This window comes from Poromitra crassiceps (genome assembly GCF_964638095.1).
Source record: "Poromitra crassiceps genome assembly, chromosome: 29".
Classification (NCBI taxonomy): Eukaryota; Metazoa; Chordata; class Actinopteri; order Beryciformes; family Melamphaidae; genus Poromitra; species Poromitra crassiceps.
In genome coordinates, this window is record NC_139641.1 from 2,760,071 (window position 1) to 2,770,378 (window position 10,308).

General features: G+C 43.5%; 1 protein-coding gene across 1 annotated transcript in view; it reads left to right on the forward strand.

Moving 5' to 3' along the window:
• The window catches only part of LOC310800269 (activity-dependent neuroprotective protein 2a-like), a gene marked incomplete at its 3' end in the record, with an annotated part of 65,989 nt that extends 55,990 nt beyond the window's left edge, over positions 1 to 9,999 (forward strand). Inside the window, exons 15-16 of the mRNA XM_083662844.1 lie at positions 4,960 to 5,134; positions 9,809 to 9,999. Of these exons, the coding sequence (XP_083518970.1) occupies positions 4,960 to 5,134; positions 9,809 to 9,999 (366 nt within the window). The remainder of the gene's footprint in view (positions 1 to 4,959; positions 5,135 to 9,808) is intronic.
• Positions 10,000 to 10,308: the final 309 nt, after the last annotated feature.

Consider the following 10,308-nt stretch of genomic DNA (forward strand, 5'->3'; position numbering starts at 1 on the left):
TATCCCACACCCGTTGACAGTGGACACATGGGAAGATAATATGTATAAATGGCCGAACGTAACTACAGGCAGGATTATAGCGTATTTTGAGGAATCAATGGCGGTGGACGGCAACGCGATGAACAATCTCAAAGGCTCCGAGGCGTACCAATATCTCCACAGCAACAAAGTAGGTTGTGTGCTCATGTACAAACACGACGGCTTTGTTTACTTGAAGGCAAGTGTTGAACCAAGCCAGTGTCTCAACAATTTATGGCACAACGCGTGGGTGGTGGTGACCGAGGCAGGAGATGTGGAGACCGCGGGGTGCAGTTGTGTAGCTGGGCCAGGTCGATCGTGCAGCAACGCTGCTGCAATCCTTTGGAAGGTATGTTGTAACGCATATGTATTTCATCAAATTACCCACAGTCAGGCTATCTCCCGTTGTGAATGAATATTACGAGAAAACCATAGAAAACAAAATTCTCACAATCCCACAACACCAAACCAGATAGGCCACTCTGGGGTCTAGTGGTAAATACGGAGTTTACCTCTGTTGTTGTTTACTGATCACCGAGGGGAAAGGAGCCATGCTTCTGCTTACACTTAGACTGTGAAAAAACATATAAACATCTCTGTGTTTATATCATGTTATACATTATGTGAATTAGGGTTAGGCTATATAGGAATGGATAATAACATGAAATAAACACTAAATAGAATGAAATAGAATATAGTTACATAGCCTATTTAAGTGTCACAGATGTGTACTGTACACTTGTACTTCTTGTTCCAAAATATTAGTTGGATGAAAGTAATCAAAGTCAACCAAACTAAGTTAGCCTACCATTTGTAGTTTTATTTTATAGAGCAAGACATCACAATAAACTATTGGTTTTGTGTTACTAGGGCAAATATTGACAATAGCCAATTTAAGCCCCTGCTGATGTGTTTGTGTTTTCTTGTACTCCTGTAGGTGGAAAATGCTGTGCGACAGGGAAAAACAGGGCTTGCCTGCACAGATGGACAGAACCTGTGGAACAGTGGAGCAAAAAGAAATGCTGGACAGCACAGAATGAAGGACATGTCATTCAAACGCCACACCCGCCATAAATTGCACAAGTCACCGTCTACATCAAGCTCATCTTCAGGTGCTCCAAACCCAGCTCCAGCCAAGGTCTTCATGACGCATGAGGAGTGGAGGAAGAGTGTGCTTGCCTCACCTATGGCTGCAGTTTTTACTTCCCCACACCATGGGCTCCTGCAGCAATGCTTCAATGCTGTTCCATCCGCTCCTACTGTGGAGAAAACACCATCTCCGTTGCTTCTCCCCCATGATGAGCAGCATAACACACCGCTCGCCTGCGTCAAGTGCAGAGCCTTCTACACAGAATTCATAGACATGTCACCAGCCCAGTTGGTGGAGATTGAGCGGCACACGAAAGCTCAGAGCCAAGAACAGCTGTGGCACGATATGCGGAGGGTGCGCATTACAGCAAGCACAGCAAAAAGGGTGCCTATGCGCTCCACCACGGCACCTGATAAGTTCATGGCAGAGCATCTACACCCAACCTTCCGTGGCAATGCTGCAACCCGCCAAGGGGTGGAGGGTGAGGAACAAGCCAGGCAGGTGCTGCAGGACAAGGGCTACAGCATCGAAACCAAAGGTTTGGTGGTCTGCCCGGGGGAGCCATGGCTTGCAGCAAGTCCTGATGGAGTCCTCAACACGGACGTGCTGTTGGAGATCAAAACTCCTGTGCTAGGCAAGAACAAGTCGCTCACTGAAGCACTGACTGCAAAGAACAGTGACGTGAAACCCATGGGCAATGGAGTGTACAGCGCAAACGAAAACGGACCCAAAGGGTACTACCTGCAGGTCCAACTTGGCATGCATTGCACAGGACTTAAAAATGGCATGCTGGTCATCTGGAACAGAGCAGAATACATAGAAGTAGACGTGCCCTTCAACCAAGCCTTTGCTGAACAGCATATCACAAGGCTGCGCAGGTTCTACTTTGCTCACATGCTGCCGAAAATAGTAGATGAGTTTGTCGAGGGACGGTTGGAGTTGTGCGCAAAATACCACAGTGTTTCTGCTCTATAGTATAGATACATTATATATATTTATTATTATTGATATTGTTATTATTACATCTATTTCCTTATAACTGTGTAGATATATTATAGATATATAAATCGACATAAGCATGATTGTTATTATATAATTTATTAGTGTATAGATATATATTATGTATACACATAAACTATACATTGTTACTTCTATTGGATGCTAGATATATTAGATATATAAATCAACTTAAGCATGATTATTATTATATCATATATTAGTGTATAGATATAGATATATTATAATATATTATGTATACACATAAACTATACATTGTTACTTCTATTGGATGCTAGATATATTATATATAAATCAACATATGCATGATTATTATATAATTTATTAGTGTATAGATATATTATGTATACACAAACTATACATTGTTACTTCTATCGGATGCTATTTTTTTCTATTCATTGTATGAACACTCACAATTTTGTGAAGAGACTCAATTATCATTAAAGATTTTCTGATTTCTGATTCTGATTAATTACTCATAACTGTTTGCACTCAAGTACCGGTACCAAAAACAATGAATGCATTGAACTCTGTATGACATGGAAAAGTGAACTCCTGGAAGTACTACAATGACACAAAATCTCTTACAGAGTTTTATTGGTGAAAAAAGTTACGCTTTAAAAAACAGTCTATTCAGCAACAAAGTAAAACAGAATATCAGCAGCAGCAGAATAAAAAAACAAAATAACATGATTACATAGCAAAAATACATGTTTACATAATCCAAAAACAAAAGAACATGAGAACATAGCAAAAACATGTCTGTTCATAAGAAAGGTTGAAATGAGAAGTCATCATTGAGTCCCTTCACATTGAGTCACACAATCTAGTTGCTGCAACTTGAGATGGATGCATCATGTGTGCATTATCTAAGGCTCTTTTGGCGGCCGTATGAGGTCCCCCCTAAGGTTAACTAGGTTAACTAGTTAACTTGCACAGATTGTTAGAATTTTGTCCAACTTTGGTGTCATGGAGATGGGGACAGTTTGGGACAAAATCTTGAACACTTTGAGCCTTCTTATTGCTCGCTCTACATGGATGCGCACATTGGCCACTCGTCTGGTGCGTGTCACCTCCTCATTTGTCAATTGTCCACGTTTGTTGGTGAATGCAGGGATATTCAACCTGACCTTTCTTTCATGCAGCAGGTCTCGAATTGTGAATCCGCGGTCAGCCATTACCTCATCACCTGGCCTCAAGTGCTCCAGGAACCCACTGTCCATTGTGATGTACTTATCGCTGCTTCTGCCTACATATGCATTAGATATAAACATGAACAGCCCATTGGGAGCAACAGCAACTAGATATTTAGCCGTGTTGGTTCCTTTGTAGTGGCTGAAAGTGGAACTCCTGGTGTCAAGGTTTGTTGCCCTCTGAATAGCAGTTTCTGCACAATCAATGACACAGGTGGTTCGAGGGTAGTTTTGTTTAAATGAAACTGGCATGGTGGCCTGGATGGTTTCTCTTGGAAGCCAGGGGATAAAGTATTTAAACTGTTCACCCATCACATCAATCCAGTGAGAAATAACTTTGCTCGCCATGCTGGTAGACACATTGAAGCGATGAGAAATATCTCCTAGGACAAGATTTAGTTTTAGCTTCATTAAGGTCATCAAGATTTGGTCAACAACAGGAAGGGCAAATGAGGGCTGACTGAACGGCATTAATGCAGACACCAATTCGAAAAACCACAACTGGTGCACTCCCGTGAATAGCAGTGAGTTGTCATCAGTAAGGAGCATGGTGCTAGCCACAGTAGGTTGGATTTCTGCCCCACACTGCGTAGCTTTATTGACCATGACTGCCTTTGTTGACGCATAGGCATAGCTATGGTCAACCTGTGTTGGGTCTTCCCACTGGGTCTGAGCATCGCGGTGTGTTGGAGGTGCAGGTTCAGGTTCTGCTTCAGGTTCACTGGGTGTTGATTCTGCATTACCTGAAAGAGAGAGGAGAGAGAATAAGGCTCTAAATGTAAATGTGATCAGGGATGGAACTTTGTTGTGTTTCTAGCAACAGCCTGGCAAGCTAACATTAGCCTGTAATTTGTACTAACAACGTGGGCTCTGGAGAACACCAGGGGTTTCCCTGCAAATTGATGATTTGTTAATCTGAATGGATGGAACTTGGCTGTATATACACTAAGCATATTTATTCATTAAGCATTACTTTTCAGACAGGTAAATACTGGAACGTCGGGGAGGCTGATCCAAGCCCACAACATTAGCTCAACACTGCAGTGCTAGCCTCTGCAGTGCTAGCTAGCTAACTAGCGTTACACCAGGCAATGCAACAAAGTAAACACACAAAACCAACACAACGTAGCCAAATAATAATAACATGGATGATCAGCTATATCGTTGCTAACATGATAACTACCCAGCGAGCTAGCTTACCCGGCAGTTCAGCAGCAGTGCCTCGCTCCAGTCTGCGTCTTTTTTCTGAGGAGGCCGCACGTATCCTAGCCACAGTTCAGGGAAAGGATTCTCTTTGGTTGTAAAAAAAAAGTTTGGATATTTCGGCTGCTGCCTTCTGTGGAGCTCGCTGCTGTGGACTTAACCGGAAGCCGGTGCTGTGGACTTAACCGGAAGCCGGTGACACGAAAGGCTGCTATGGCACCGCCCTAGGAACGGCCAGGAAACTTGTCTATAGAACGTCTCACTGTGGGGGGGAAATCTCACTATTTTTTTTTTGTCCATGACAAATGTCCTGTATCAAACGTTTCCATAATGCACTTGATCCTCATGTTAAGATGCCCTCTCTGCTCATGCTCTGGTAACTCCCTTCAACCTTTTTCCTGAATCCTTTTTCCTTTCTCTGTTCTTTGTTTTTCTAAGCTTCTGGCCGGGCGACTGAAGCTGAAGAGGACTGAGGTGTCGTCGCTGTTTGGGTTCAAACAGAAAGGCTGTCTGTTGGACTGTAAGACCAAACGGCTGCGAGTTCTTCTGGGTTTTGATACCGGCCGACTCAGATCTCTCAAACACAACTTGGATCTGCCTGGAATGGAGGAAGGTATTGTCCATGTCTGAGTACTGATGTATTGTTGTCCCACTATTATAAGTGTATTAGCCAACACTGCAACATGAAGTAAGCTAGGGGCCATTTAATGTTGATATTGTCAAGTTAAAACCAAACCTTTTTAGGATGAGAGCTACTTACAAAAAATAAAACTAGTCGTGAGCTACTTCTTCTCCCCTGCCCCCCCCCCCCCCCCCCCCCCCAAGTACATACAGTATTTAGCACATTTTAACAGTATTATATTATTTATTTAACATGATTTAATATTGTTATAATGTTAAATACTGTAGATATTGAGGTAGCTATACATTAGTGGGATTTACTTTATGCATTAAAAATAAAAAATAATACATTTTGGATTTCTTATTGATGGCCCGAGATCTACGATCTACCTATTGGGCAACCCTGGTCTATACTGTATGTAGCAACCATTTTATAAAAGCATAAGAAGCCCTGTGAGGCTGTGGTGTACACGTTGCAACGTGCCTTAACCCATTGATACCTGATGCAGCATTTGTGTGTGTATCCCTTTAAGACCGCGAACCGCGGTCTTAAAGGGATACACACACAAATGAGGGATATACACGCAAATGCTGCATCAGGTATCAATGGGTTAAACACCTCTTAGCCATTGTAAATTCACTGTACAGAATGGCCTCTTGGGGCTTATAGCTTAACTAGTCATCTCGCGGGCTACGCTTGATGCCTAGGCGTAGCTTGGCCGCTAATTTTTTCTTATATGGCCCTCAGACTGACATCTTATAGCCTCAGACCGACATAACATCGTCACCGATGACATCACTGATGACATCACATCATTAGGTGATTAAGGCAATCGCCTAATAAGAAAATCTGGCTCCATCATCACTGATGTCGTCATCACTGATGACATCATCACTGATGACATCACACCATTAGCTAATTAGGGCAATCACCTAATTAAAAAATCCGGCTCCATCAGGTCACCCGCACGAGTGCTCTTTACAACCCCTGAAAGTTTCAGCCTGATCGCACGGAAAACGACACAGCCGCAGCAGGACAGAATTCTGCTCACACGCGCGCACATGGACACTTCTCAAATTATAATAAGATAGATTTGAAGTAGGGATGTCCGATATTATCGGCCTACCGATATTATCGGCCGATATTAGCATAAAAAATCGATATCTGAAAATATCTGTATCGGTTTTCATGCCGATATATATATATATATATATATATATATATATATATTTTTTTTTTTTAATACGGGGAGTCTCACTGAGAGCAATGCTCTCTTTTTCAGGAGTACCCTGTTCACATTCACACACACATTCATACCTGGAAGCTGACCAGTACAACCACAGTCTGATCTGTTGGCCACTGAGCAGCTCCACTGGAGCGGTTGGGGTTAAGGGCCTTGCTCAAGGGCACCTCAGTGGTGGTAATGAGGGAGGGGCAAGCGATGCCTTTTCACTTTCTCCACCCAGATTTATCCTGCCGGTGCCGGGGATTGAACCGACGACCTTCTGGTCACAATCTCGCTTCTCTGACCGTTGGGCCACCACTGCCCCAATAACACTTACAACTTTAACACAACATGCATATTATATATTAAACTCTTCAGCTACATTAAGCTACATTATGTAATTTGTTACCTGAATTTTTGGTGAAAAAAAGCCTGCTTATATCGTATCGGTTGATATCGGTTGATATCGGTATCGGAAATTAAGAGTTGGACATTATCGGATATCGGATATCGGTAAAAAAGCCAATATCGAACATCCCTAATTTGAAGCCTATCTTATTTCCTGTCAGCTATTGTATTTCCAAACACTGCAACAGGAAGTAATCTAGGGACTATTAGAATGTTTATGTTGTCAAGTTTAAAACCTTCTATACTGAGAACCACAATATACCGTGTTATGTCTGCTGTCTACCAAATAACTAATTGTACTTAAAAAAGTGCTTTTTACAACACGTTTGACAGCAATTAAATATAGTTAAACTTCTGATCTTTTTCATCACTTAATTTTTTGTCATACCTGTTTTATTCAGTTAAAGGTCCCAATTCGTGCAGCTGTAACCTCTTAAAAACGTGTGTCTCTGGTCCATAAAACATGATTCTGGATTAATTTGTCGAAAATATAGCAACCCCGTTTGTTGTGACGGAGTTCTCACTTCCTCATCTCGTCGCTTCCCAAGAAAGGCCTGTTTCTATAATATATTCAGAACTAACAGTTCCCATTGGCCGCTGAGGGAGAGCCCGCCCCAGGCTCCCAGCGGCCAATCAGATTAGCGTCTGTGGACCAGCACGCTAGGTTGCGAGTTATCGTTAACTTAACGGTTACTACGCTAAAGAGGACATCTCAAAATGCCTAGACTTACCGAATGCACCTCCGCAGTTGCTGGATCACGTACAGTTGGCGTCGCTCCAGCTAGAAGTGTTAATTTTGTGGCTATAGACAAAATGGTGCAGGTAGCTTGTGTGAGAGAGACGCACGCAGTATGCAGGAGGAAGCTAGTGACGTCCCGATCCCCCATCTGGGCAAACGAAGCGTTTGGGGGTGTGGCTTGAAGGAGACTGCAGGGGGAAGCTGTATAGGGACAAATCCAACTGTGGCAGTTCTGAGCTTGTGACCACTCATTACAGGGAGGGATGACAGCAGTATATATGCATTTACAAGTAAAAACAGCTTTTGCACGGAATGGGACCTTTAACATTCAGCCGATCTACTATGAATCACCTCATTCAATGGAAAGGAATTCCATCAAAATGCCCCCATTCTCCGGGGTGGAGTTGTACAATCTCTACAACCCAGTTTCCCGGGGGTTCTAGAGATTACTTGCAAAACCCCATTTAATGGACAGCTTGCACAGTTTACCAGAAAAAGACCATTTAATGGATCAACCTAGGGTCTCTGAGCCCTGGGTGGGAGACCCAGGGCCCCAGGCCCCAAGACCCTCCGGAGACTGGGGGGGGGGGGGGGGGTCTCTGACTCCGACCACCCGAAGGGGGGCTACGGAGGGTCCTGGGGCCCTGGGCTCATGCTGAAAATAAGCTAACAAAGAAACTTAAGAAGGAAAGAAAATTAGCTAGAGGCCTACTTGACTTACAACTTACTACTACTACTGCTACTTGATTTACAACAGACATGACAAACAACAATAAACACCAGCCGATCTTACCCCTGTAGTTGTCCTACTGTACCTGTAAATAGGTTTTTCCCCACTTCTTTTGTAGATGGAAGCGCTTTGGGTTGCCTCCTAGCCTCAATGGCAGTATGCCTAAAGTGTATTAATTCAGACCCTATCTTAAGAAGTTCTTAAAGAAATTGGACTGTTACTAAGAAAATATTGAGGAATTGCACTTAACTCATTGAGTGCCATGGACGTCTTTCGACGTCCAATTAAATAGTGACGTAGAGTGCCATGGACGTCTTTCGACGTCCAATGCGTTTTTTGACGGTGGGATGTCGATCAAAGCCTTCCGCATTTCCTGTACAACTATTGTAGCTATTGGAGGTCTATAACCTATTTTACAGAACCCTTAGGTGGCGACAGTGCTCTCCAGGTTACAGAAATGTCAGGAATACACAGCCTGAAATAGCCGTGATCAAAGAGAACCCGCTCATGCTGCAGTCCAGAGCCATGTAGATTGTTCTGGCTGCAACTGACGGGGGCTGCGAACACAGTCAATCCGCGCACACAACTGAGCCCTTCCGCCTCTGTCTGTCTGTCAGCATAGTTTCTCCACATGATTAACCGCTAGAAAAGCAGCAGCCGACACTCAAAAGCCAAACCTTTCACTGCAGTCCGCGTGTGGCTTCTCCATGTTGCGCTGCCTGGGAGGCGGCGCACCAAAAGCACTCCGAAAATAGACGCTTGGTGCGTGAGGCTGTGTGTTACTAGTGTGGGGAGGAGTTTTCAGCTGAGGGGGGGGGGGGGGGGGGGGGGCACGCAGGGCAGGACACAACTACACCACATCACTACATCAGAAAATATTATCTAGAGTCAGTGAATGTGCTTGAAATGCTGCATTTCACAAAAGGCTGAATATCTCAGCTTATAATTTGAAATGCCTGAAAACGCTGAAAACAACCTATCTTCTCCGGCTCATAACTAAAGAACGGAAAATGGTATCAATAAACTTTTTTTTGCTGATGATACAATAGAGTCTCCTTGTTCTTTTTGCGTGTTCGGTGTTTACATAGTAATATCACACAATATTCTGTGGGCCTCGAGAAATCACTGAAAACGCTCTGAAAACTCTGGCACTGGGAGCGTCCGTTCTCCAAAAGTGGCTGGCACTCAATGAGTTAAGAGCCTTCTTAAGAACTTTCAAAATGTTCCCCTTATGTAATTTCTTAAGATTTATCTTAAGAACACATTGGTGAATCCGGCCCCAGGTCCCAGGTGTGGCTCAGGCCACAACATAAAAGTGACATGAGAGCAAGGTTGTAAAAGGCCAAAAAGGTGCCATTTAGAGAGTATAGAAGCTACGACACGACCTACCAGCTGTGAATCTCCAACTTCTGACTTGGAATGAACTTGGACTCGAGACCAGAGACTGTCATGTGAAGCCTACAACCAAAACCCTTCTCAATAAATAAATAAAAACAGCTTGAAACTTGAACCTTGCTGTTCTGATCCTATCAGTCTGATCCCTCACTGTTGTTCTGCTCCTAGGTCAGTCGGGCTCTGAGGAGGCGACCCAGACCAAGGCGACCCAGACCAAACCCGCCAGGGACCACCTCTATGCTGGAAGCCCTAGCCCAGACGGTCCATCGACGAGACCAGTCAACAACCAGTTAGATCAGTCTCACCCAGTTCAAGGGAGTCTGAGCAAGATCAAAGTGGAAATCAAACTGGAACCCTAGAAGAGAAGCAGAACATCTGAGCCCAGAAGAGACAAAAGTGTCATAGAGAACATAGGATGATGTCTTTTTGTGGGTCAACTCAGCTAGGCATGGTCGCTCCGGTTCCTAAGTCTAAAAGTCAATGGGATTTTTCTATGGGGATTTTGGTTAAATGGAATAAGTATGTGGTTAACAAAAGTTTATGAAACAGCAAACTTCATGTTCAACAAGATAATCTTGACAAAATGAGGACCACTTTTATGACGTTTGAAGCGTTTTGTGAAAATCGTGATTTAAGAAAAGTGCATTTACGCTTCGAAAATCATAAAA